Source organism: Melopsittacus undulatus, chromosome 14, assembly GCF_012275295.1.
Source record: "Melopsittacus undulatus isolate bMelUnd1 chromosome 14, bMelUnd1.mat.Z, whole genome shotgun sequence".
NCBI lineage: Eukaryota > Metazoa > Chordata > Aves > Psittaciformes > Psittaculidae > Melopsittacus > Melopsittacus undulatus.
This window is the reverse complement of record NC_047540.1, coordinates 1307054-1334868: the sequence shown is the minus strand read 5'-3', so window position 1 is coordinate 1334868 and position 27815 is coordinate 1307054. Positions and strand designations below refer to the sequence as shown.

Genomic DNA, 27815 nt, shown 5'->3' with positions numbered 1-27815 from the left:
TCCCTATAGGGCACAATGCCAGTAGATGCTGCTGCTGCTGTTATCGCAATGCCAGGTCCCCATTAGGCTTGGCAGTAGGTTCATGGAGGTTCATTGTACCTGCCAATGTGCCTGTTGCTATTTGTTGCTCTACTGCATCACCCACTCAGGGTGAGCTCTGCAAAGGTACCACCAACACAGTGATGCATCCTGGGTTTGTCACCTACAACTGCATCTGTGCACTGTACCTCTGGTGTCCTCTCGGCTGTGCCCAGCTCTGGGGCAGCAGCACCAGAGGGACCTGGAGCTGCTGCAAGGGCTGGAGCAGCTCTGCTCTGGAGCCAGGCTGAGAGAGCTGCGCTGGGGCAGCCTGGACAAGAGAAGGCTCCTGAAGGGGAGACCTGAGAGCAGCTCCAGTGCCTAAAGGGGCTGCAGGAAACCTGGAGAGGGGCTTGGGACAAGGGCCTGTAGGGACAGGCCAAGGGGAATGGCTTGAACCTGCCCGAGGGGAGACTGAGCTGAGCTCTTAGGCAGAAGCTGTTCCCTGTGAGGGTGCTGAGGCGCTGGCACAGGGTGCCCAGAGAAGCTGTGGCTGCCCCATCCCTGCCAGTGCTCAAGGCCAGGTTGGACACAGGGGCTTGGAGCAGCTGCTCCAGTGAAGGGTCCGGGTCCGTGCGGGGCTGGGGCTGGATCCGCTCTCGGGTCCCTCCCCCCCCCCGCTATGGGGTCGGTGCCTCCATTGCTCCCGCTCCGTCCCCTCGGGGCTCTCCCGCCCCCGGCCCTGCGCACGCGCCCCGGACGTGACGTCATTCGGCGGCGCGGCCTCCGTCGGGTCGCGGCTCGGGCTCCTTTGTGTCGGGGCGATGCTGTCGGGGGGCAAGAAGGGCTTGGAGGCGGCGGCAGGCGGCGAGGGCGGCCCCGAGGCTCCGGTGCCTCCGGCCGCAGCCGCCCCGGGCTCCGCTGCCGAGGAGCGCACGCCCCGCAAGAAGGAGCCGCCGCGGGGCTCCCCCCCGGCCGCGCTGTCCGAGCCGCCCCCCGGGGCCGCCCCTGCGCCCGGCGCCGACACCGCGGGGATCGCAGAGACCCCCGAGGGCCGCAGGACCAGCCGGCGCAAGAGGGCCAAGGTGCGTGCGGGGGGTGCTGAGGGGTCGGGGGGTGCTGAGGGGTCGGGGGGGTGCTGAGGGGTCGGGGGGTGCTGAGGGGTCGGGGGGTGCTGAGGGGTCAGGGGGTGCTGAGGGGTCGGGGGGCAGCATCTCCCCACAGCCCTTCGGGGTCACCGCACCGGGAGCGGCTGCGGGGGGAGCGCAGCCGAGCGGGGTCCGGCATGAAGTGAACCTGGGGAGGAGCTGGGAGGGGTTCGTTGGACTCGGTTGTTCCCTGAGTGGGCTCAGGGAGGAAGGAGGCTCCGGAGGCCCCAGGGCAGCATCAGTTTGTGCTGGGCTTAAATACGTGTGGGAATGTGCTGGTGGTGCCGTGGGATCACTGGAACCTGCTTCAGAACCTGGGGTCACAAGGTCCTGGGGTGCAGCGTTTGCTGGGCACTGAGAACTGAATGGGCTGGATGGGACCGTGAACATGGCAAAGGTGGCTCATGGAGCGTGTTGATGCTTTACTGAGTTCAGGCTTTCCTGTACACGGACTCCCCAGTGCTGGTGTGAATTGTGCCCATTGTTGCCCTGTCTTAATGAGCTTGGGCTGTGACAGATGTGTCCATCTCCTGAAGATACATGGAGAGTTGCTTTGGGCATCCCAAGGTGACCTCTGGGATGCTGGAGGGTCACTGCTGCCTTCTCTTTGTTTTCCCATGGCTGAGTATTGAGAAATGGGTTGGTTTTTTCCCCCTTTCCAACATGTAGTAATACACAAACTTCCTAACTTGGGGAGAAAAACCTGGTTTCTGAACCAGTGTGAGATGTACCCAAGGAAATCCATGTGGGATTTCCTCAGGAGTCTTGTGTACAGGTCTGGTCACCCACGTTTGACAGATGAATTCAAGCTGGGATGTATGGGTTGGACATAGTGATGATTTCTTACCCCTGGGCTTGACAGGAGGTGAAGAAGGGGGAGAAAGCCAGGGAGGTTGAATGATAATGTAACAAATACCAATAAACTGGGTTCTGTAGGAAGTTCCTATTATTGGACAGTTGGGTACCAGAGACTTTAATGGAGGTAAGACAAGGAACTCGCTAAGCTGCTGGAGGTTTTATCACGTGGCAGCTGTAATAAGACAAGGTAACTGAGGCCTTTTGAGCTGTAAGCAGTTTTGTTGTTTGCAGTGTTCATTTTAGCACTGAGACTTGGAGACATCCTCAATGTGTTTATCCTCTGGTGCCTCTTACAGGTGGAGTACAGAGAGATGGACGAGAGTCTTGCAAACCTGTCAGAAGATGAGTATTACTCTGAGGAAGAGAGAAATGCTAAAGCTGAGAAAGAGAAGAAGCTGCCACCACCACCTCCCCCAGCTCCTGCAGAAGAGGAGAATGAAAGTGAGCCGGAGGAGCCATCCGGTGAGTAGAGAGACCTTCTGCTCCTCTGACACTACTGACCTGTGCTATTGCCAGAGATCAGGTGGGGTCAGGGGCAGCATCATGAATCTTGAGTCTGGTTTTGAATGATTGTTCTGCAGTGTTTTCTTTGCTGGCCCAGTTTGGGAAGGAGGGGAAATCACAGAAGAGCAGCCTGGGAAAGATGGGAATATGCATGATTTAGTTCCAGATTTAATAAGCCAAACTTCTCATGCTGTATTCTCATTATCCTTATTGACTTGTCTTTGGAAGCTTATTGACCAGAATAGTCTCTTTGGCATTGAACTGTCACACCTGCTCGTGTACCAACAGTCACCTACTCCTCTGAGAGGTTACATTTACTGAGGGGATCACTGTGCAGGAGAACAGATGTAATCTACAGTGATTCCTGTGGCTTTAAAACTATGACTCTGATCTTAAGTTCTGGTTGGATCCTGTTTGCTTAAACTTCAGTGCTTTCCTTAGTGCCTTTGACAGACTTGTCAAGCTTCACTTTTCATTGGGAAGGTTTTTGGTCAGTCTTGTTCAGGAAGCAGCTGCTTTGAGATCTCATGGTGTTAGCAGTGCCCTCTCCCTCTGCTGTGTTTCTGGCTACCACCAGTAGCTAGGTCTGGTGTTGATGTGTCACTCTGCTCTGTACAAAATCACACAAGTTTAGCTGTTGCAGAGACTCTTGAGGTGATGTCTGCACCAGCTGGTTTTAGACACTGGCTGAAATCTAGTAATTGAGCTTTTGATAGTTCATCACTGATGTGGGTAACTGTTAATGTTCAGTTCTGCTCTTATTTGGCTTCTTTTGGCTGGCAGGATTGAGAAGGGAGACAATGTGACTGATGTCCATTTGGGGATACTTACCTTCAGTGTCAGAATATATAACAGCCACAGTGGTGTGCTGTCTCTTGGGATCTGCCCCTGTAATCTCTCCTCAGTTGTGGCTGTTGCCTTCTGGCTGGATACTGCAATAGTGCAGCTCATCTGCTTGACTGAGATACTTGCAGTGATGAAAATCCTCCCTGCCCCCAGCTGAAGCTGATCTGTCAGAAATGGGACTTTTGATATGTGTGATTGAGCAAATATCTTGAGGTTTTCAATTTAATTTTAGGTCAGACTTTGGGTTTAATCCCTGAGACCTCATATTAACACATTTCTGTTGTTCTCAGATGCTTTGTGAGAGATCTCTCAGATACCTGCCATTTTGCACCTCTAGGAGTGATTACTGGAATAATTTTGAGGTATAATCAGTGAATAGTTGTGGAAAATAGGCAGTGATGTACACATGCTCTTCTATACATACAGCAGTCTGTTAGGCAGTTATTCCACAAGCACTCGATTTAATCATCTAACTACAACCAACTTGAGAACGGGCTGTATCCAGCTGTATCAGGTCTATGTGTCCTTTCTCCATTCCCAGAAATGCTGTGACATGCATGAAGCAGTGATGTAGGAAGATGGCAGATTTTCCACTGTCATTCCATAGTTAGTCCTGCTGTATTTGTAAAGGCTTCTGAAACCATGTACACTGGTGGATCTCTGTCCATGTTAATACAGGTGTCAGGAGCATCAGGTCATCTCTTGCTGGCTGTTAAAGTGCACTGAAACTTCTAATTCAAACAGCTGTTAGCAGGAAGGGGCATTGGAGTCTGCTGTGTATAGAAGCAGTGTTTGTGATTGAGTTTTCTCTCTGTTGCTGCTTTGAAGCAAAAAGAAATGTCCAATAAGAACTGTTAAATAGGATGATAATTCTAGAGCAGGATTGCATATTGAAAATACAACAAAATACAACAAGTTGTTTGTGTATTGCTGTTAATTTATTCTCATTGCAGACCTGAATAATTTCCTTTGTATGTCTAAAGCCTGTAAAAACATAGGTAGTGCAGTAGAGGTGTAGCTGCCATGTTACAGGTTATGACCTTTTGTGTTGAAAAGCCTCATTTGCCAACTTAAGTGTGTAATAGGGACAGTAGCTGGTGTCTCATTAGTCCTCACTGTCAGTTTACAGTAGAAGGAGGTTATTAAATATCACACTTCAGGTGACAGCAAACTGCTGGTTGTATTTGGGGTGGGTTCCTTGATGTGTTCCCCTGTGGGCAGTTCCAGATGTTTTGTCTCTGCAGATTGTTATAGTCTGGATTTGCAGGATCCGCTGTGTTTTATGCAGAGCAGTTTGAAGGTGGAAGAGGATTTCATGATTAAGGCAATTTCCTTAAAGTATCTCTCCTCTTTTTTAATTGAGAAACATTTTCTGTTGCCAAAAAGCTTCCAAACTCACTGTCTGTGCTGAGCGACATTTGTGGGGTTTGCCAATAGCCCTTTGGAATGAGGAGCTTGCTGCTTTCGTTTTTCTCTTCCAAGGATCTTTCTTGCTTGTCCTTTCCAAATGGGATTTTCACTTTTCTGGCCTCCTGAAGATCCTCTTTACCAGCTCCTTCTCTTCCTTTTGTCTGTGGGCATCTTGTGTTCCCAGCTGCTGTTTTCCAAGGGAGCGCAGGACTGATCGTGGTGCAGATGGACGTCAAGTGAACAGTCAGACTTAGTGCTGCTCTCTCTGCCTTCCGTCTGACTTGTCTGTGTTCCTAATGCAATTCAGTACACAATTGGAATCATGGGCCACCAGTCTTGGTTTTAAGACAATGTGAAGGTCACTCTTTTATTGCCCTTCTTCCTGCCTGCTCCTCAGCTGTTATCCTGTTGCCTTGGGACTTCCAACAGGTTCTGCTCCTGCACATGTTGTGTTGGGCTGCAGTAACTGATGTCAGCAGGGATCAGCAGTTCGCTTGCTGCTCTGTTCCTTTGCAGCTGGAACCTGACTGTCTTAGGGGGATTGAGAGCAACCTGCACTAGAGACCTTGTTTCCATACTTCTGTACTGGGACTGGGTAGTGATTAGAATTGTGTCTGAGCAAGCAGTAAAGTGATGCTTTCTTCCTTGACCTGCTTTAGCTGTTCCTAACAGAAGAGGGGAAAATGCTGATGTCTTCTTACAAGTAACCTGGGAGTAATTTTGTCCCATCTCCTCATTGTGATTTAGAGATCATGAATGCAAGAGGCTGATGTCAGCATCTCTTCAATTTCTTAATTTACAGAAGGCATAAATACAACTTTTCCTGCAGATGAATGGCCTGTGCTGGAGGTTAAATATGAACGTTTTTGTTGTGTTAGTCTTTCCCAGAATGGAAGCAGGTCTTGGGATGTTCCCAGCAGAATAAAGTACTTCCAGTGTTGATGAAGTGAGACTTTTTTCTTGCTGTTCCAGATACTTTAGTTCATATAATCCTGATTTTGGGACTTCTGAGGCCTCTGAAAATGCAGTTATTTGTCACAGTCTCTCTTGTGAGTTTCTGAACATGTTACAATGTTCCACATGTTAATCCAGGTTATCAATGCATGAAAACATTTGGTTCGCTTTCTGTGCCCTTGCTTTAGGGGTGAGATTTGTAATTCAGCTGCAATTCAGCTGCAGTTGCAGTGTGTCCCCTGAGAGCCTCACATTGCAGTCTGGCAAAATTGGCCACCAGTTTCAGCCTCTGCAGAGTGATCTGAGCAGTTGTGTGTTCAGCCTTAGGTTAGACCTTACTCTTGCCTGTTTGGAGATGACCCCTTGGGCAGTTCTGCTCCAGGAAGTGACTGTTCCATTTGCTACCATGACCTCAGCAGTTTGTTTCAGTGGGGTTTGCTTGGACTGGAGAACGCACCCATGTGCTGCCTGTTGGAGCATTGGTTTGAAGGAGCCTTGGTGCAGCAGCAGGCAGACAGTGCTGGGCTGTCCCTGTAGCGTTCCGTGGCTTCCTGCTCTCTGGAGATGAGAACAGTCAGCAAATACCTGACTGTGCAAGGATACTGCTGACAAGCTGAATGTGGAGCTATTCTGTACATCTCTTGTGAGGATGAGCAGTGTGTGAGGTGACCTACATTACCTTTGTTCCTGCAGATATCTCGCTGTACTCCATCTGTGTTCCTTGTGCTGCAGTCCTGTCAAGGCTGCTAGTCAGGACTTGTGTGCAGGCTAAGGTAGTTTTGAGACTTCTCCATATCTTTTAGATGAGTGCTTTGCCTTTCCTCACGTTTCCAACCCTGGACACATTGGGAGACTGATGTCTTTCAGTGTGGGTATCAGTCACGTTGCATGGATTGACATGTACTTGATTCAGAGGTGGTCTTTGTGTGTTAGAACATTGTTGGTGGATCAAGGGCACTGAAGCCATAAGAAGTGGTCTGAGCCTTTCAAACCCAGTTCTGTTGTCAGGCTTCAGGGAAGGGTTTATGGCAGAGTACTAAAAGGAGCAGGCTCTTTTGAGAGTAAGAGGCTTTTTGGAATGGTTCAAACTATCCCCTTGCACATGGAGAGACACGGGACAACAAGGGCAGGATCATCAAATTCCTATGGTTTGTGACCCATGGAATGTGATGGTACCCACCCACCAGATCTTGGCAGTAAGAAATGTAAACTTGTTAATCAAATCCTAGACATTCATGAAGTCGATCATAAGTATTTAGTCACTAGGAATGCTACATGTTGTGTACTTCTTTATGTCCCATTAAGTCTGATGTAAAGCGTTCCAGTAACATGGATAACACTTAGAAGACTGCAGAGATTGGTGCCCTGAACCTAGGTTCCAGCAGATGGGATTCTCAGGAAATGGGTTTAGCTGGTTGGTGGAATTTAACATCTACAACGCCAACTGCTGGGCCTTTATGTCCAGAATGGTTTAACTTATGGAGTAAGGTCCCTGAGTTCTCCTCTTTCCTTCCACAGGGCAAGCAGGAGGACTTCAAGACGACAATTCTGGAGGGTATGGAGACGGCCAAGCATCAGGTGAGGGTGGTGTTTGATGCTTGCCAATTAGCAGCAGGAGCCGCAGGTTAGGGAGTGATGCTTGCAAGCGCGTGCGGTTGTTCAGGACTTAGCCAGAGGTACAGGAGCTGTTTAACAAGTGAGGGGTGTTTTCAGCTTCAGTGAGGGCTGTACCAGCTGCAGGGAGGACACTGACCTCTGCTGAAGTGCCTCAGGCCGATCTCTCATCCCTCCACTCCTCTCCTTGGTCAGAGGAGTCCAAACGTCCAGAAGGATGTTTCTTACCTGGCCAGTTTCTATCAGCCTGAGTGACACCCAAAGGCCTGGGCTCCAGCACAGCAGAACCTTCCCTCTGATCTGAAGAAACCTAGCAGGGAGTGAGTGTCTTTGTGCTCCTTTGTTCTTGTGCTTGTTGCTGTTGAGAGGTCTGTGCTCGAGCCAGTGGTGAGCCCAGAGTTATCTGTCAGGGACAGGCATAGTCTGCTGCTGGGTTGGGAATTAGCCACTTGGCCTAAGTTCTGATGCTGGCAGCGTGCACTTGCTGCTCCATTCCCACAGTTGGTGTCTTTGCTCCTAAGTGCTCTGAGTGCAAGGGAAAATCTTCCTCCAGCTCTGCCACTTCTGCTCTCACTTGAGGACTGAGGATTAGGGTTTTAAGCAAAGGAGCTGGAGGGTCCAGAAGCTGTTCTGTACCTCCAGGTTGCTCTTTTTGAAGCAGATACAACTTCAGGATGCTCATCTGAGGGTGCATCCTTGCTGTTCTAAGTAAGGAAGTTATGGTTTGGATCTTACCACTTGCACGGGGTTTCTGACTCCTACAGATTGTGGGGTTAAGGATGCGTTGCCTGCTTTGCTTTTAGGCAGGCACTGGCTGTTTGGAAATCGTGCATATTTTGCATGTGATACATATGCTGAGGGTGTGCTTGAACAATTGTCTGATTCAGCAGCCCAGTAACTTCCCATCAGTGTTTTTAACCTGAAATGTTTCAGTAAGTCTATGAATGAGGAGCATCTCTCAAGATTCCTCATGTGGGGAATAAGGTAATCAAAACTTCAGCACATTGGTAGCTAATGCTGGATGTCAGGACGTGACAATGTGTGCACAAATGTGTGTCAAGAGATGAGCACCCAGGAATTCAGTCTAGGCTGACCTGTCCCTTCAGTCATGGAACAGTTGCCTGTCCCAAGGACAGTTCTGAACTGGTACTGCCTTTACTGTGTTGCTTTTGTGAAACACAAGCAGTAAGGCTGTGGGATGGGGGGATTTAAGCCCTCTGAAATGGATTTCACTTGGAGCTGTGTAGTTGCAGAAGTGAATTCAGGGACATGCAGGTTTTGGAAGATCCTCTGATGTTTGGGCCAAATGAAATGAAGTGTTTGCCGGGTTTGGGTATTGCACAGACATGTGGCCCTAAAAAACCCCAAACCAACAATCCCATCCCCCTGCTTGGACTTATTTCCAGGGCTGTTCAGGGCACCAGTTTCTCTGGCCCTTAATGGACATATCTGAGTTTCCTGGTAGTTGATCACTGTGCCACAGGCGATGCCCTGCTAAAGCAGATGTCATGAGAAGCACACTCGTATCCACCTGTAAGAGGGAGTCAGGGTCAGCATTTCAAACCTTTAACTGGCCATTCTGAAAATGGTGCTGCTGAGCCTCTTGCTGACACTGGATGATCTAGAACCTTAACATTTGCTGCCATTAATAAAGGCTTAGAGACTTGGTAAGTTTGGTTTACAGGCACAGTTTTATGGAGCTCATTGTTTAACACATGCATCCATATGGAGATGTTTGCACAGTTGGTTCAGTGTTAGGCTGAAGGACAACAGAAGGGCTGGGGGATGTTTATCACTGGAGAAGCTGGAATTCCAGCAGAGCTATGGGTTTCTATTCCATTGCTGCATGTTAGTGTCAAGAACTGATGTGGTGTGTTAACTTCTCCTATTATTAATTCCATTTTACTTTCTTGCAGTGCTCTGGTACTAATTTCCTCTTGTAAAATTCCTGTGAATGATCACAGACTGTTTTCTTTCCCTTGAGCCATCATGCAGTTAGGTCTTATCTTTGCTTAGGAATGAATTGTGGGGTTTTAGCTTTACCATTTCCTTGCTTATGTTTTTTAATTCACCTTTGGGATGTAAAAGCCCTCGGAAGTTAAAGGTGTCTGTGCCTGCACCAGAACTGAAAGAAGAGAAGTTTTCTCCCCAGGACAGCCCCAGGTTCACCTCTGCACATGAGCCTCAAACTTGCAAACAGTTGTCTTGGTTACTGTCATAAACTGCAAGCTTGTCTTGTCTTTGCCATTGGTAGAATCTTCTGGAGCAGTTCCGGTGTCAGTGGATGATCCTGATCTTACTGCATCACCTGTGTGGGTTTTCCTCTTGGGCTGTTGGTTTATATCTTTCCAGGTTGAATGTCCTCTCCTCTGTCCCGATCTTAAGACACTTCCTAGGAGTTTGTCTTGTTCTTGCTGCATTTCCCATCTCAGTATTGCCTTGGCTCACTGTGCCTGCAAGGTTTGCTTTCTGCACTTGTAACACTCTATGCAGCTGTGTCTTGGTTTGTTACCTTAGAATATATTATATAGTGTATAGTATTATATAGTATAACATTCAAATGAGATTGAGGAATGTAGGGTCCATGACTATGTGGTTATGTCATTGCCAGTGTTTGATGGATAGAAGTGCAGGTGTCTTTATGAATGAAGCCTTTCCACAGGTAAAATGCCTCCTGTATATATTCAACGTTGGTCTTTGACATGTGGAGCAGCACTAGGGGAGGGGGCACAGGAAAAGCATAAACAGGATTGTTTGTCATTGCCCTGCTTGTGGGGAATATGGCAAATGTGGAAAAGGAGAGGTCAAGAAGTGTTCATCCAGGTTGAGAAGTTCAGTGCAAAAGGAACCTTGGAAAGCACACGAGGGCTGTAGGTGCTGTGCTTGTGTCTCACTGATCTTCTGGCTTTGAGCAGGCTCCAGAATGTTTTTCATGTTCTGGTAGAAACTGGAACCCACACAAATAAAGGACAGGTTCTAAAGCAGTTTTATTGATACTGTATTATAGATGTGTTATATTTGATACATGTTTTATTGGTATGTGCCCCAGCCCCTTTATTTCTCAGGGTGTTGGTTGGGGTTTGTGCTTGGTTGCAGTACAGTTTGTTCATTAGCCCTGGCTGATGCCTATACTTCAAGAACTGTTCATCTGGGAACCTGCTTCTCTTGCAGAAGTAAAGGAAAGGACTAACTGAAAGCATGACATGGAACTGGCCCCGTATCCCATCGTGGCCGGATGCGCTGGCTAGGGAGGGTGGTGTGAAAGCACTTACCCAGCAGTTGCTGTTGCAGTGCCTGTAGACAACTTGTCTTTTTATTGTAGGTGTGGAGGGTGCAGCTTTCCAGAGTAGACTTCCACATGACCGTATGACATCTCAAGAAGCTGCCTGCTTCCCTGATATAATCAGTGGGCCCCAGCAGACCCAGAAGGTGTTTCTGTACATCAGGAACCGCACTGTAAGTTTATTGTGAAGGTATTGATGCCAGAAGGGCAGGACATTGGGTACCTTGCAGAGGCTGTTTGGCAGTTACCCTGTCTAACAGTTGGGAGATTTCCTTGGGTTTGAGATGGTGGGGTTCATTTCTGTGGTCACTTCATGCTCTGAGTGTCTAAGGAGGGAGTTGTCCAGCTCTTGATTGAGGCAGTGCTGTGAGGCAGCAGAAAGAATCTTTGGTACATTTCCAATCCCCAAAACATGGTCATAACAACCATCAAAACTACGTGATTCAGGTGCTACAGCTTTTAAAAGGTAAGCAAACAGAAACCTGGTGCAGATGTTCTTTTGAGCTCAGCTGAAAGAAGTGTCTGTAGATTACTTTAAGGTAATAATCACATACGTTGTTGCTTAGAATAAGTCACACCTCTGAGCGTTTATCTTCTTGCTTTGCTTAGCATTCAGTTGCTGTAGTGCTGAGCTTTTAACCCAGTCTTGTGGCTTATTCTCACAGCAGAACAGTTCCTTTTCCAGCTTTGATTTAATGAAAGAAGCTGTAACCTTGAAGAAAGGAAACTGCTTCTGACTGAGCATTTCTGTCTAATTTGAAACTTCACACACCGTAAAACACAGAAAGAAGGGGCAACACTCAAGTAATTCACAGGGGAGTTCATGCACTTGAGTTCAGGCCAGCACCTGAAGGTTAAACCTTAACAAAACTTAGGCAGTGACATTGTGTTTTGCAGGTGATGTTTTTAAATTGTGACACTGCTTTTGGGTTTTTTAGCACAAAAATGGGGTTCAAAGAAATATCCTGAAAATTGCTTTGTTACCATAGTTAAGAGAGAAAACACCTTCCTGCATTCAGGTTTTTTTATAGACTTAAGATGCTCGGGGCATCACCGTGTATTGATTGTGGTAGCACCCAGTGCTTAATAACTTAAAAGAGTTATGTGAAATTTCTGCACAGTGGACATCATCTTGCTAAGAATGTGACTTCTGCTCTTCCTGTGAAATCTTCCTTGAAGTAACCCAAGTTGTATCTTTTGGGAAGTCATGAGATACATAAAACCAGAACGTGAGGAGGGGGGGAAAGCTTGGAAAACAGTGTGCTCATATGTATAGTGAGTGAGTGATCCCTTTACAAACACATCAGAAGCAGAGAAGCCTTCCACTGAAGCTGATAAACGGCTGTCCTGGAAGAGCTGCATTGCTGGTCTTTGGTCCTTATTCACTGTGGAGGAACTTAGAGGTGTTCCTAAGCAGGAATCCCTTTCTGAGGAAGACTCATGAGAGGATCTCCTCCAGTCAGGATAGCAGAGGTTATAGAACAGGGGATGAAGCAAATGGTAATATAAGCCCAGTGCTCAGCAGGCTCTGGGGAGCTGTGAACTGCAGTGTGCATCCTCTTACTTACAGCTGGCTCAGTGTCAAGGGATTTGAAAATATGGAAGAGGGCATGAAGACAGAGAGTTCCTGGAGGTTAGAGGAGTTAGACTAGTCAGTCTGATAGTTCCAATTTGCCATCCAATTTGGTAAGTAACAATGTAGTTTGGAAGGCTCAACAGTAGCTTTTCTAAAGGGAAGTCATCCTTCACAATGCATCCGAGTTCTTCAGAGGGCTCATAAGGAAGTGACCAAAGGAAATCCACTTCATTTGATCTTCTCCATTAATCCCCCCACCCCAAAACACCCAACCAGCCCAGGGGGAGGGGAGGGGGGTACACCACAGACATTAAAGCTGTTGCTGACTTACTGTTGGTTAAAGCATATCACGAACATTTGCAAAGCAGAGTGTAGGCTGACTGATCTGTTGTGGCAGGGCAAGCAAGGGCAGTTGTGCTTTGAAGCTTTTAAATCTCCTAAGGCCTGCCCTGTTCTGTGTATTTGTAGAGGGGCTAATGGGGGGTGGAACCAGATCATCTTTAAGGTCCCTTCCAACCCAAACCAGTCTGGGATTCTGTGATAATTCATATCACTGGTTTTTGAACTGTAACTGTTCTGTAAGTGTTCTTGAGTATATGTGGGCAGCAGAGCCCATGGTAGTGTCTTGTATCAGTGAAGATGGAGGAGGTGATTCTGGCACTTCTGTTTTGTAGCTTTTGTTCTGTGTGTGTTTTGTTGGATGTGTGATGAGGAGGTTGCTGACTTGATGTGTTTCCACTTAGTTGAACGGGTGCAGGAAGTTCAAATGGACTCTATTGCACCTTAAAATACACTGGAAGGCAAAGTTCAGTGTGGCTGGGATAGCACTGCCGGAGTGTGACTTGGGAGTGGGTTTTATCTAACAACATTTGGGAACACACAGAAAACACCTTTTGTGTTACTTAATGTGTCTTATTGTTTGTTTAAATGCAGCTGCAGCTCTGGCTGGATAACCCAAAGATTCAGTTGACATTTGAGGCAACTATCCAACAATTAGAAGCACCCTATAATAGTAAGTCAAGTCTTTTACTACCAAAACCATACTGTGTGTGTCATTGCTGTTGGTTTTCAGGTTTGGTTGACTGTGAGATTTGCTTAATCACAAGGTTTCTGGGAGACATTAAGAAGTTGCATAAAACTTGAATGGCCTTGATGAAAGCAGGTAGTAAAAGGAAGGGACTTTATAGAAAGGAATGTGGTGACAGGACAAGGGGGAATGGGCATTTCATGTCCTGTGCAGCTTTTCAGGCAGGATTTAAAGCTACAGGGTAGCATAAAACCAGCTTGGGGCTTCCAGAAAACTCCTCAGCCTTTCTCAAGAGGATGTGTTCTTGTGTAGGGCAGCTGGGGAGCAGGAAGGGCTCTGTTCAGGGTGGTTTTGCTGCCTTGCTGCTGTGATCTGTTTGCTTGTGAAGATGTCCTCAGTGCCAAACATGCAGAGTGACTGTGAAACGTTCCCATTCTGCAGGTGATACGGTGCTGGTTCACAGAGTGCACAGCTACCTGGAGCGCCACGGGCTCATCAACTTCGGCATCTACAAGAGAGTGAAGCCTCTTCCCAGTAAGAAACCTGAACATGGTTTTGGTTCATTGTTCTGTGATTTCCAAGCCAAACTGTTGAGACTTCTTTTTCTTTTAGGACAATCATGCTGAGGAAATACAAACCCTGGCAGTGGGTTTGGCTCTAGGGGTCCATGGGTTTTATTTGGCCCTGGAGGAGCTGTTCCTTCAAGTAAAGCACTTTGAGAAGGAAACCATTTGCAAGTCTTAGGCAGATAATTCAGGGGCTGTCACTGTTGAATGAGTTATCCTCATTCCTCATTTGAGGAACCAAAGACACAAACACAATCCTGTACTTGCACCTCTTCTATGAAATACATGCAATAATTAATAGGAATTAGTTTCTTCTTCAAACATTCATTCTTCAGAAGTATTTTTCCTCCTGTTTTCTTCCTTGCCACAGATGCACTCACTACTGGTGTGTTTTCTTGCACCTGTGTCATCAGGGAGGACTTCGAAGTGTTTTACTGCTACCATGTTATGCACAAAATTACTTCCATTTTCCTTTTAGTGTCTGTTTGCTTGGTTGAAGTGTTTGTCAGAACTGATGAGAGGGAAGCTGCTTTTTGTTCTTGGTGTCTCTTTAAATGCAACTTCAACGTGACTGCTTGCAGTGTTGGAATAAAGCACATGCAGAGCCTGTAGCTTCCTTTTCCCTCTCCTTAGCCAAGAAGACTGGGAAGGTGATCATCATCGGATCTGGAGTCTCTGGGTTGGCAGCAGCTCGCCAGTTGCAGAGTTTCGGAATGGATGTCACAGTTCTGGAAGCCAGGGTATGAATGTCTGTGCTCTTTCACTTCTATACAGAAACTTAGCCCAGTAACCACATTCAGGCTTAGTCCCTAAGGCCAAGTGCCCAGCAGCATGGCCAAGATGGCAGCCAGATGTATTGCTGAGTGCTAAACCTGTCTCACTAGGAAACAGTCCTCTCTGTCCTCACTGGGAGCTGGCTAATGCTTTCTCAGGGGTGGACTGTATCGTCAGGTGCTTGTGTCATCAGCTTATACCAGTAACGGGTTGGAATCATCTTTCTTTCACAATCAGGAGCTGATGCTTTGCTGGAAAGCAGAATGCAAGTCTGTACTTGACAAAGTTCCCCATAAAATAGAATCATTGTTTGGGATTCCCATAGAGTGTCAGGCAGGATATTGTTTTGTACCTTTTAAATCTACATTAAGTCCTTATTTATTACTGTGTTCTTACAGAGGCTTTAAGTTTTATAGAGAGCTGCATTTTGTGGTGTGTGAAAAATTGGAATTTATTGGATGTTTTACTTCCTGACTTTGTTTTGTTTATTCATTTACTTCTGATACTTTCCTAGCACAGCCTGAAATCATCTGCTTAGGTTAGAGTCACATTTCAGGCTTGTTCCTGCTCTTGTTGCTGGGGAGCATGGGGTGGTTCTGGGCTCAAGCACACACTGAAGCTGGGTCATGGGGAGCTTCTCATCAGCCAAGATCCCCAAGTCCTCCTTATTCAGTTTAAAGTGGTGGGAAGTCACTTGTATGTGTCAGGAATCCAAAACCTCTTCCTGCTGCTGAACTGGGCTGTTGGTTTGTGGTTATCTGCATTGGTAGCTGGCCCTTCTGTGGAGAACAGGCAGGAGTAAGTGCCTGATGGGTTTTCTTACCATAAAATTTAGTTTCCATCAGCACAGTTGAATAATTTCCTATAGAGCTATTGGATTTGGGTAGGAAGTTGGAGGAGAAAATCTGGTATGTAACTTAACCTGCTTGTGGGCAGTGAAGGGTTGGTTGTAGAATTCCAGTAGATCCCACTGTAGATGTGGCTACATCCGACCAAATCTATTTTTATTTCCTTTTTTCTCTCTTTGTTAATGCAACTCAAACATTTTATTCCATAACTTGGATGAATTCAGACCAAGTGTTCATTTGCAGAGGTTCTTGGCAAAGCCTACATTTTATCTATTGACCCGTTGGGTAAGAGAATCTTACACCGTGCCATGGGGAAGTACCAGGGGTTATACTTGAGAGGTGTTGCTGATGTGACTGGAGGTTTAATGCATTGTGCTTTTGAAAGGACCGAGTAGGAGGAAGAGTTGCGACGTTCCGCAAAGGGAACTACGTTGCTGACCTGGGAGCAATGGTGGTGACAGGACTTGGTGAGTGGGGAGGCAAATTGTGGGACAAGATGTTACAGCTGTGAAACCTTTGGCTATTTCCTTTCATGGCCACAAGAATTGGGTGGGTTTAACTATTGAAAGTAGATATTTCTGTCCAGCCTCTTTGGCAGCTGGCGTTTCTCATCAGTGAATGCTCAGAACAGATGGCAGCCCCACTAAACACTGGGATTTGTGCTGGTGATGCAGCTGTCATCGGTCACTGAAGTCGCAGAGGTGCTGCTCATGTCATCAGACTGTTGCAGATCCATCCTTTTACAGTTTGCTTGTGCTTAGGAATTCTTGGCTCTTTCTTTGGCATGATGTCCTTCTGTGTGTCTGTTCCTTTGCCCCCTTCCTTTATGGTGGTATCTGTGCTGGCCTCACTGCACTTGGTGAGCAGCTCTTCCTAAAGCTGCTTTACCCAGCTGCCAATGGCCTGTGACTGAATTTCTTGGTAACTCTCATAGTTGTTCCCTTGGATCTTCCAAAGTATCTGCTGAAATTGAACATGGATTTCTTACTTCATTGCAGACAAACTTTACAGGAGTGCTCTGTTAACTCTGCACCATGTTTTCCAGGAGGAAATCCCATGGCTGTGGTCAGCAAACAAGTGAATATGGAATTGGCTAAGATCAAACAAAAATGTCCACTGTATGAAGCAAATGGACAAGCTGTAAGTCTGATGCTGTTTTCATTAACCTGTTAGAACAGAAATAGTATCTCAAGTGTGTTTGTTACCAGGGTGTTGGCCTAGCAGGGGATGGCTTCCAGGAAGAGGGGAGGGAGTAATGAAAATGTGTGTCCCTCTTTAGGCAGTATGGGAATATTCCAGCCTATCTGCACCTATTCTAAAACCAGTTCTTTCCACGTGAGTTTCTGACTTTGAGCTTCAGATGCTTTGTGGAATCTAAGTCCCTGTTTGTTCTTTGTAACTTCATGACTCTTCTTCCTTAGACAGTTGTCTTACTGCACTCTAAAACAATTGTTCCCTCCAGCTTGTTGACTGCACCACACAGCTTGGTGTCATCAGCAAACTTGCTGAGGGTGCTCGATCCCCCTGTCCATGTCACTGACTATCTTCAGTGTAGTCAAAAACTGCCATTCTGGAAGTGTCCTACTGTGCTTCTTCCATCATCCTAGAAAAGCTGGATTAGTAGTTCTTAGTCATGCTGACCAATCCAAAAGATAAGTTACTCCACTGAGCTCTGCCAGGCCTTCTAAAGCCTTGTGATTGCATAAAGCTGTCTTACATCAGAGCAGTCTTCTGTCCCATTGTTAAGTTTCTGGAGCTTTGATGGACCCCATTCCAGTAAGGAAATCTTTGTGTGCCCCTAAGTTGGTTGTCCTTGTGATTCACCAGCTCTTATTGTATCTCTTTGGCCAGACATCCTGGCAAAGTGACTGTGTGTCAAACAGACCTTGGTGTTTGGCTGTTTGAGAGAGCAGAGAGTATGAAATTTCTTAGCTATGTTTTTGTTGTGCTCTTGAAGTGTCTCATTCAGGGCATGTGGCACCTTTTCTTTGAGTATTTATCTGTACCTTGGCTTTTTCATCCCTCTGATTTGGGAAGTGGTGCTTTGAGTTTGAATTTACACTGCAATAGAGAAGGTAACCGTGTCCCTGCTCTGGGTGCTTGTGCAGTTTTCTCTCCTTCTCAATTGTCTCGTCTCTGAGGCTCTGAGCTTTCAGGTTCTCTATTTTTCCTTTTTACTATCAATTTCTTATTCAGAAGGTCTGTTCTTTTGACTCTTAGGTCCCAAAAGAGAAAGATGAAATGGTGGAGCAAGAGTTTAATCGTCTGCTGGAAGCCACATCCTACCTCAGTCATCAGCTGGATTTTAACGTTCTCAATAATAAGCCTGTCTCCCTAGGTCAGGCTCTGGAGGTTGTCATACAGTGAGTGACTTCCCTCTTCATGGTAGACTTTCCTATTCTGTGGGGGGTGTTCCTAAAGATACCTGAGACTCATGATGCTCCTAGGATGAGCATTACCCACTTCTACAGCCGTTTGGTCTTTGCTGGGCTTTGTGTGTGATGTTCATTGAAACAAGATAACATTGAAACAAGACGGCTAAAGGAGCAAACATCTTTTCTTGAAAGCTTCTGCGAATCACTACAGTAACCAATAGATCATTGACACGGATATCTGGAGTACAGACATCCCAGTTATGCTACTTGGAAGCTAATAGTATTTGTTACTTGCCTTTTAATAGTAGTAGGTAACTCCAGACTCATGTTTTAGCTAGTCAGGTAGCTCTTCTTTACAGAAATGTCTATTAATTTTCTAGTCACCATGGAGTATTTACTACAATATCCCATGATGTGCATTTACTGCATTACAGTATTTAGGTTGTGATGAGTTTTCTCAATATTGCAAGGATTTTATGCTGACCTGACTCTCGCTTCTCACCTTTTCCAGGCTGCAGGAGAAGCATGTGAAGGATGAGCAGATTGAGCACTGGAAAAAAATTGTGAAAACACAGGAGGAATTGAAAGACCTTCTGAACAAGGTTAGGGGGTGACATTTAGAGCAAGAGGAGAGCATTGGGTTCCTCAGAAAGTGGCAAAATGGGCAAACACTTCCATGGAAAGCAGCAGAAGGTTGCCACGGATGCTGTTCTTAAAGATCTTTTCATTTAAGGCTTGCCTAGAAGCCCTGTTCTGACAAAGGACTCTATTTTTGAGGAGGGGCCTGTAAGCAATTAGGCAGGAGACACTAAAACATTAAATATGGGAAAAGGAAGGGAGAGGTTGGACATAAGCAGAGCTGTGCGATAGCTTCCTGTAGAGATGCTGATAATGACTGAGGCTTTTGGGGGGAGTGTTTTAAAATGTGAACTTTCTTTACCACAAATCTGATTTTCTTCCTCCCTCTTCTTTCTCCACCTGAAAAAGATGGTGAATTTAAAAGAGAAGATTAAAGAACTTCATCAGCAGTATAAGGAAGCATCAGAGGTGAAGCCACCTCGAGATATTACAGCAGAGTTCCTTGTGAAAAGCAAGCACAGAGATCTGACTGCACTCTGCAAGGTAAGGGGTGATGTACATAGAGCGCTTAAGTCAGTGGTTTCTGAGGGCTGCAGCAGCCAGATAAAATTAGCTGGTATAAATGTTACCACATTGTCTGGAAATAAAAACTGAATCTGAAGAGAGATGTTCTTTCCCTAAGAAAAAGGTGATTTCCTGAATAAAAGACTTCTTTCTATCCAAAGATGACAATTTAAAGAGCTCTGTCTTGACAAGCAGAGTTCTTCCCTCACTCTGTGTGTAGCTGGGAGTAGAAATATGCCTTAAAAATGAAACCTTAAAACCTGTTCTTTCTACAATAGTGAAAGACACCTTGCTAACCTGAGTCAGTTAGAACCAAGGATCATTTGTCAGCTACTTGCTCAACAGGTGATGCATACAGTGTGTTTGTATATGTGTAACTAGTAGCTCTTCCACTTTGTCATCAACAAAGAGCTTTGTGCTCTTATTGCTATTACTGGATACTCCAAATGACTCTGACTTGAAGGGAATGATAAGAAGACTAGAAATAACGTTTTGTGGAATATGGAAAAAGCTCTCAGTACCATAGGCACCCTTAATGTACCAGAACTGTAATGGACCTTTGTGTGCTTCAGATCTGAGTGTTTTAATTCCTGAATATTAGCATACTGATCTTTCCTGCAGTGTGGCATGAACATCTGTATATTCAGAGAAGGGCAGAATATACTGGATTAAATGTTAAAGAAAAGATCTTGATTTAGATTCCTAAAACCATTAATCTTCCACTGATTTCTCTGGAGATTTGCTCTAGTCTGATGCTACATGATGTGTTTAAGGCCTTTTACATGGAAACTGATTCTGATGTTAGCTTTTAATCTCATTAGGAGTACGATGAACTGGCGGAAACACAAGGAAAGCTGGAGGAGAAGTTACAGGAACTTGAAGCCAATCCTCCAAGGTAAAGACACAAACTGTAAAAAGAAATACTCAGGAAAGCAGGATTTTTACTGCTTTGCTGTGGAAACTGCTGAGTTCCAAAGATGCAATGGTTTGCTTTGTTCTGATTATGGGAACTCAAGGGGTGAGGGAGGTACAAATGTGAAGTTTGAGCTCCTGAAGCTTTTGAACTCCTTTTCCTTGGTTTTGGAGGTGACTTGGGTAAAAAGGTGGTTCTTGCTAGGTTGCATTTCAGTAACACCCTGACTGTAACCGGTGCCTGATAGTGGGAAACCTTTGAGGTTTGAAATGCCTCTCAATGGTAGCATGCCATTCCTGCCTGTATTGGCAGAATATTATTGTTCTGTGCTCTGTGTAACTGCAGTCGGGTTTTTATCATTGTCTTATATATGGTACTTAAGCCATTATTTATAGAATCATAGAATGGTTTGGGTTAAAAAGGAGCTTAAGATCATCAAGTTCCACACCCCTGCCAGGGGCAGGGACCCCTTCCACTGGAGCAGCTGCTCCAAGCCCCTGTGTCCAACCTGGCCTTGAGCACTGCCAGGGATGGGGCAGCCACAGCTTCTCTGGGCACCCTGTGCCAGCGCCTCAGCACCCTCACAGGGAACAGCTTCTGCCTTACATCACACTTGAGCTTCCCCTGTGTAAGCTTAAACCCATCACCCCTTGTCCTTTTGTTTTATTCCTGAAGTTAAGTTTCTGGCATCACTGAAAATACTTTACATGAGCTCTGCTTTGCAATGTGACTTTGCTGGGTTTGATGTTCAGCTTTCATGAAGGAGGCTCTCAGGTTTGAAAGGACAAACTGAATGTCTTTGTGTTGTGTTTGGGTTTCCTCCCAGTGATGTTTATCTGTCATCAAGAGACAGGCAAATACTCGACTGGCACTTTGCAAACCTAGAATTTGCCAATGCTACACCCCTGTCTACGCTGTCACTGAAGCACTGGGACCAGGTAATTAATTCATGGATTCATGCACCAATACACTAAGAACTTAAACGGTGTTTATTTCATTCTCATGGAAGCTTCTCAATGCTAACAGTGTCTAAACCCTTAAGTGCTCTCTGCTTTTGTGCAGATCCTGAGCTCTTACATGATGATTGTTTGCTGATGAAATTCCAGGCAGCTTTTTGTTAGTGCCAGATAAAAACCCCTCCAATAATACTGACTACTGGAAGTTCCCATACTTACTTCTTGACTAATAAATAGAATTTCAAATCTATTCAACTCTCAGTGTGTGTGGGGGGAAGTTATGGGTAAAAAATGCCTTTGTGTAGATTTGCTGATTATTTTCTATTGAATTAATGCAATTTCATTATAAATCCAGGCTTTCTATACATTTCTGTTTTAGGATGATGACTTTGAGTTCACAGGCAGTCACTTGACTGTGAGGAACGGCTATTCCTGTGTGCCTGTAGCCTTAGCAGAAGGCTTGGATATTAAACTGAACACAGCAGTTCGCCAGGTTCGCTACACAGCATCAGGTAAAGCAAAGCCCTCCTCTGGAAAACTGCTCTGAGGGACCATGCTCATTGAAATGAGATTTCAGTGCTCCCAGAAGCAGATGTGAAAACTGACCTCTTAAAAACCCTCCCATTATATACTGTGGGTTGGATAAATCACGTTTGTGATTGTAATGAATTATGAGGAAGCTCTTAGAGATGTACTGATCCTCAGTGGGTTTTGCTCATTCCTGTGGCTGGTTCAGCATGGTGCTTTTCAGTTATATTTACTGGTTCACACATTCACATTCATGCTCCCATTTCTTTACTCAATGATTGAAATGTTTGGAGCAAGATGTCTTGGACTGCTCTAAGACTTGGTGCCCCAGGATCTGGTATTAGAAGTATAAATGAATGGCACATGAATTCAAGCAGCTGGAAGGACTGTATCTTTTTGATGTTCTTCTAAACATTGGGCTTGGGAAACTGTCAACTGGGAGAGCAACTCAATGGGAGGCTCACTGCCTACTTGCTATCTGTTTATGCATATACCTAGCTATATTTAACTGGCCTAGATGAACCTTCAGGCTTATCCCAGTATGGCCATTTTCAGATGCTGTGTAAATTGCACTTCTGGAAGTGAGCTATGTGGTCTGTAACGTTCAGTAAAAGTAAAGTAATTGTTCATGTAAAGCTCTCTTCTTCTGATGTGGATATGTCTTTATGGGAGTTTCTCTAATTTTGATGCCATGCTCTTGCTGCTGGCCCATGGAATGATTGTTTTCTCTCCCCTTTCCAGGTTGTGAAGTGATCGCTGTAAACACGCGCTCTACGAGCCAGACTTTCATTTACAAATGTGATGCTGTGCTGTGCACTCTTCCCTTGGGAGTACTGAAGCAGCAGCCTCCAGCAGTACAGTTTGTGCCACCTCTGCCTGAGTGGAAAACTTCGGCAGTTCAGCGGATGGGATTTGGCAACCTTAACAAGGTGACTTGGTCATGGGGGGAGCTGCAGCAGGGCAGGGATGCTCAGGAGGAGGTGGCTCAGGCTGGGTGCTGTAGCTCTTGCTAACCAGCAAACCTGTAACCTGCAAGAGCACACTGACCTGGGGAAGGCAGAATGTTTTCTGTGCACTCCTCCTAATTCCTGGTTCTTTTTGTTCCTAGGTTGTGTTGTGTTTTGATCGTGTCTTCTGGGATCCGAGCGTCAATTTGTTTGGCCATGTTGGTAGCACTACTGCAAGCAGAGGAGAACTTTTCCTGTTCTGGAACCTGTACAAAGGTAGCTGTGGTGCCTCTCTGCTCTTGTCAGTGTCTTATTTGTGAGCATTACCATTCCTGCTTGATGGGCTGCAGACGTGTCCATATGGTTGAGATGCAGTGGGAATGCAAGCTGAGGTGTCTCTGGTGGATGAGCTTGTTTCCTGTTTTGAGCAGCAAAGCAGCTTTGACTAGACTGTGAGCCTCAGACTGACAGATAACATTAGAACTCCTCTCTGTTAAATGCTTAAGCAGGCAGAAGGTTTTGTCCTGCCTGTGTCTGCAGCTGGACTTTGCCATCAGTTTTGTTTTCCCTGCAGCCAGTGTCTGCCACCAGAAGGTGTCAGAAGATGCTCTCAGAAGCATGCTGGTTTTGTTGATTGCCATGTATCATACTAAGAGCAAAGCTGTGTGTAGAGTGAGCACTGTTAAATGGGTTCTTTTTCCTGCAGATGACTGTTGAAAGTACCAGAGAGCAGGCCAGGTTTTTCTGTTAACTGGGGAAAATGGCTTAACTGGAGGAATACATGTCATGAGCCTTGGATAAGAGAACTGTTTGTGTGTCTGCCTTTGTGGCTTTAGGATGTCTCTATTACATACTTAACACATAGTATTGGGGTTTTGGTGTATATAGAAAGACAAAGGTTCTCATACAAAGGCTCTGCTGCTAGGTTCATCTTCATAGCATTTTGGGCAGAAGCTGTTGAAACTGAACAGATTGAACAATCCAGAAAACAAATCCAGAAGCAAAATCCCTGGAACTATCACAGCACATCCTGTATTAGCTCTGTGGGAGTTCTTCAAAGGTCTTACATTGGCAGAGAACTGGTCCCTGAGAAGTATTTAACGATGGGTGGGTGAATGAAGTGGAGCTCAGATGAGCAGAACTGCCTGTGCTTGTATGGCTGTGGGTGACCTGTTGTAGTGCAGACAGGAATCCTCCCAGTGGTTCCAGTCTGTTTGAGGTAGTGACTGCTGAGAACCTGCAGCCTCAGGAGCACTGCACGTCCTGGGGCAGCTGGGCCTGTGCTGTTGGTGCCTCTTGCTCCACTGTGCTGTTGGGTTATTGAAGTCTCTCTCAGGCCCAGGCCTGTTGAAGTCTAACGTGTCAGATTAAGATGATTGATGTCAGTGATTCAGTTGTGTTTTCTCTCTCCTTCCCCACCCCCCAGCACCAATTCTGTTGGCCTTGGTGGCAGGAGAAGCAGCAGGAATCATGGAAAACATCAGTGATGATGTCATTGTTGGACGGTGCCTTGCCATCCTCAAAGGCATCTTTGGGAGCAGCGCTGTGCCTCAGGTCAGTACAGGCATCTTCAGGTACCTCCTCCACGTTGTACAGTGTACTGTGTTCTATAGGTAATGCCCTGTGTGTGTTCAGGGGGTTTGTGAGAAGAGGTTGTTTGCAGGTTTGGGGTTGTCTGGGGCTGTGTTTTGTCTGGGCTGTGGCTTGGGTTGAGTTGGGTCTGGGTTTGTTTGACTCCAGCATTTCCAGCCTGTCAAATACTTGAGTTCATTTTCTCCCTGTTACATTGCTGGGGTTACAGCTGAGCTGTCCCTGGCTGCTGACAGTGCTGCTTGGGTACCCCCTGCCATGGTCTGCTCCTTCTCTAGAGTACAGTGAAGCTCTTGACCAGTGAGCTCCACAAGAAACTGGTTTGGCTGGAAAAGAACTGAAGGGGAGGAAGGGAGTGAGCAGCAGCTGAGTGCAGGAGGTTCTCGTGATGTACTGCAAAGAACTGAGGTGTTGACAGCAAAGACAAGTTATTTACCTTGGTGTGTACATTCTCATGGAGCACAAACTTGGAGCCACCATTAATGTTGGCCTGAGGGCTTCGTGCCCTTTGTTCCTGCAGTTGTGTAGTTTGTGTTTTACAAGATCTATAGACCTTGCCCTGTGCCAGCAACTGAAGCTTGTGTCTCAGCCTAAGGAAACGGTGGTGTCCCGCTGGCGCGCCGACCCCTGGGCCCGGGGCTCCTACTCCTATGTAGCAGCCGGATCTTCTGGCAATGACTATGATCTGATGGCTCAGCCCATTACTCCCGGACCAGCCATTCCCGGTGCTCCGCAGGTGAGAGATGCTCTGTTCTCCTCAGGGAGACCTCAGCCAGGGGCACTTCTCTAAGTGATTCGCACCCATATCTGAGCACAGGGTTAGGTTACCTGCATCTTTTGGTGATGATTAGAACCTGTAAAATGACTCCGTTTTCCACCCATGATTTCTGCCTGCCCAGGTTTGGTGTCATTTCTTTACTAGAAAAAGGACTGGTTTACTCCAAGTCAATTTGGTCATACCCGAACAGATGATTATAATACCATGCATTTATTGTGTTCACACTCCATATTTATGTTGTCCATCACTATATTTAAGTGAGTTGTAGTGATTTGAGAGGGTGAAGGCAGCATGAGAACAGGAACCAAAAGGGATCTCCCAGCCTGGGAGTGAACCCAACGAGGCATTAAGCCATCTCCAGTTCACTTGGATGAGGTTTTGAAAGCAGCAGCCACTCTGATGGCACCAGCACAGAAGGATGTGCAGCTTTGGCTTTATTTAGGTTCTTGTCCAGTCACATAAGTCACTAACAAACGTAGCCATGGATAAAATTGTTCTCTGCAGCCTATAACAGGGGAAGTTTTTCTCCCTTATTTCCTCTGGAGGACTCCTCACGTTCCTCTCGCAGTGTGTTTGCTGCAGCTGGGGAGGAGCCTGAGCAGCCCCTGACAGCTCTGTCTGTGCTCTGCTTCCCAGCCCGTTCCTCGCCTCTTCTTTGCTGGGGAGCACACGATCCGCAACTACCCGGCCACGGTGCACGGGGCTCTGCTGAGCGGGCTCCGGGAAGCCGGGCGCATTGCAGACCAGTTCCTGGGGGCCATGTACACTCTGCCTCGCCAGCCCACGCCGGGGGTGCCCCCCCAGCCAGCGGCCACCATGTGAGGAGCATAGGAGGTACCCGAAGAGGAGGGACAAGACCCCAGTGCTGCTGCTGGGGCCTCCGTGGGGTGAAGATGCAGAGTCTGCAGCGGTGCCTGAGCCACAGCTCAGCCAGGAGCTCCTGTGGACACTCCCATTGGATTCCTGTGAACACTCCCATTGGATTCCTGTGAACACTCCCATTGGAATGAGCTCACAGAAGCTCTGGCTTGGCAGGATCTCCTGGAGCTCTTTGAAGGGTCCATGCCCACAGTTCTGTGCTGCCAGGCTGGGCAGGGGCTTCGTGGGACCCTGTCAATGCTTCCTGAAGGTCAAGTTTGTAGCTGGAGGATTTTTTAGGTGTGTTTGGGGTTTTTGTTGACTTTTGTTTTCTACCTACCCGTGGGTTTACAATGTGGTAAGTGCACAAGGGCAGCTGGTACCTACACCTGGGGGCTTAGTGTACAATTAATGTTATTAATAATAACTATGTGGGTGCTTTTTTTACTGTTTTGAAGAACAGTATTTATTGACCAATTCTCTTCTTACCTGGCATTTGAGTTTGATGCAACTGTTTCTCCCCTCCACAATGTCCATTGGCTGCTACTGTATGTATCCTGTTCTAGAAAGCAAGCTGGTATTACTAAGAGTGTGCAAAGCATCCTGGGTTATTAAATACCTTCAGCTAAAGAAATACCAAAATTGGGTATTTTGAAGTTTAAAAATGGTTTGTATTTGTTGCTATAGAAAGATTGTTGCCCAGGCAGGAAGTCAGCTGAGGGACCTGATCTCTTGGCTTCTGTATGCTGCCTGCAGGCACTCTGTGCACCTCTTGCCTTCACGTCTGCTGGCTTGCTGAGGTGATGCTGCAGCTGCCATTGTTGTGCTGCTGGAAACCACTTTGGGTTTGTGCTTTTCCAAATACCCAACTCCTCTCACCTTCCTCTTCCTGCAGGTTATTTCTCTCTCATCTCAGCACGGTCTCTGCTCACACTTTTCCTGTTCTCACTCTGTGACCCTGTGTCTGTACATGTGCAGTCTGCCCTTGTACCTTCTGTTCCTGCCAGAGGACCAATACATCCTTTTGTTCCATGCTCATTCCTCTGGAATTACACAGCCCACACTTCTTCCTGTGAAAGATACCCACAAGCCTGACTGCAGCCCTGGTTGTTTATAGTTATATTGTCCTCGGCCTCAGGCTCTCCACTTCTAGCATCTTCTGACAAGCTCTGAGAAGGGGGAGGACTCAGATGTGATGAGCAGTAGTGTGTGAAGGGGCACAGACATGAAGTGTCAAGGACTAAACCCATCTGAAGTGGCTGGATTTGGTTTCCTGGGGGACAGGCTTTGAACCTGAGCCTCTGCCTGAATGAGTGTGAGCATCCTCCTGTTCTCTAACGTGGCAAATGTTACTACTTGGAAGGGGTAGTCCTCAGCAACACACCTGATCCTTGCTTTCTCTGCACGATGGACTTTGTGATGGTTGGTCAGGAAACTGTCACTGAAGTGGGGCAGGAATTAGGAGTCCATCAGGGCACGGAGGAGGGGGTTGTCTTAGGGGGTGAGGAAGAGTAAATGGGGAGTCATTTAAGATGCAAGCCTCCCTTTATGTTCAGGTAAAAGCCTGTTGGCAGAACAGTACTACCCAGAGAAGTGCTGTTCCAGAGTGAGATGCAACAGGCCTTTAACAATGCACTCACCATTGGTTTGAGGAGAGCTCATCTCTCATCTCGTGAGCACTGTCCTGCTTTTCCTTTGCAAAAAGACGTCTAAATAACACACCTGAGATAATAGAATATGCAGATGGAGTTACAGGTGGGAAAGCGAGGAGTGAGAGCAGTGCAGGTGACACCATTGCAGAGCTCAACATGTGCAGAACATGCCCAGCACCAGCTTTCTGTCCTGGTTCTTCAGCTGTGGGACCAGGGGCTTGCAGCATCTCCTGGCCAAGATCTGCTTCCTCAGACTCCATAAGGTGTGACCCTGACTGGCCTCTGGAGCCAGGGATGTAGCAGGATGTCAAACTGGGATCCCTGTGTCCTTCTGGACTTGATGCTTTAAACTGTCAACTGTTCATCCGAATTCTTTGTCCTCAGTATTATTTCATGTAAGTGCCTGTACCACTGCTGTGCCCATGCAGAGAGACTGCTTCTGTAGGTGGAAGGGTTAACCCTCGGAGGCATTGGAGCAGGTTACCAGGGCAGTGCTGCAGTCACCACCCCTGGAAGTGTTCACAGAGTGGGTAGGTGAGGCTCTCGGTGCCATGCGTTAGTGTTGGCCTTGGCACTGCTGGGGAACGCTGGAATGTGGTGATTTTAAAGGCCATTTGATGATTTTAAAGGCCATTTCCAACCTTAATGC

The 27815-nt window shown here is 46.6% G+C and overlaps 1 protein-coding gene across 2 annotated transcripts; it reads left to right on the top strand.

Moving 5' to 3' along the window:
• Positions 1-802: 802 nt before the first annotated feature.
• On the top strand, positions 803-27772 carry KDM1A (lysine demethylase 1A). Of its 2 annotated transcripts, XM_034069314.1 has the most exons (20): positions 803-1103; positions 2321-2486; positions 7257-7316; positions 10675-10808; positions 13145-13223; positions 13680-13772; positions 14438-14544; positions 15812-15893; positions 16472-16566; positions 17647-17789; positions 18313-18403; positions 18789-18923; positions 19766-19839; positions 20684-20795; positions 21193-21325; positions 22083-22270; positions 22450-22564; positions 23715-23842; positions 24468-24614; positions 25293-27772. In XM_034069314.1, the coding sequence occupies exons 1-20, from the start codon at positions 843-845 to the stop codon at positions 25476-25478; spliced, it is 2529 nt and encodes an 842-aa protein (XP_033925205.1). In that variant the 5' UTR covers positions 803-842; the 3' UTR covers positions 25479-27772. The 2 variants fall into 2 exon arrangements, with proteins under 2 accessions (XP_033925205.1, XP_033925207.1); XM_034069316.1 differs by lacking the exon at positions 7257-7316.
• The last annotated feature ends 43 nt before the right edge of the window (positions 27773-27815 follow it).

Excerpts from the sequence above, each read along its gene's own strand:
- KDM1A (XM_034069314.1), top strand. The coding sequence starts at position 843 with ATGCTGTCGGGGGGCAAGAAGGGCTTGGAGGCGGCGGCAGGCGGCGAG. Across the intron at positions 13,224-13,679 it reads ATTAGAAGCACCCTATAATA|GTGATACGGTGCTGGTTCAC; the intron begins GTAAGTCAAGTC and ends CCCATTCTGCAG. Across the intron at positions 21,326-22,082 it reads GGTTCGCTACACAGCATCAG|GTTGTGAAGTGATCGCTGTA; the intron begins GTAAAGCAAAGC and ends TCCCCTTTCCAG.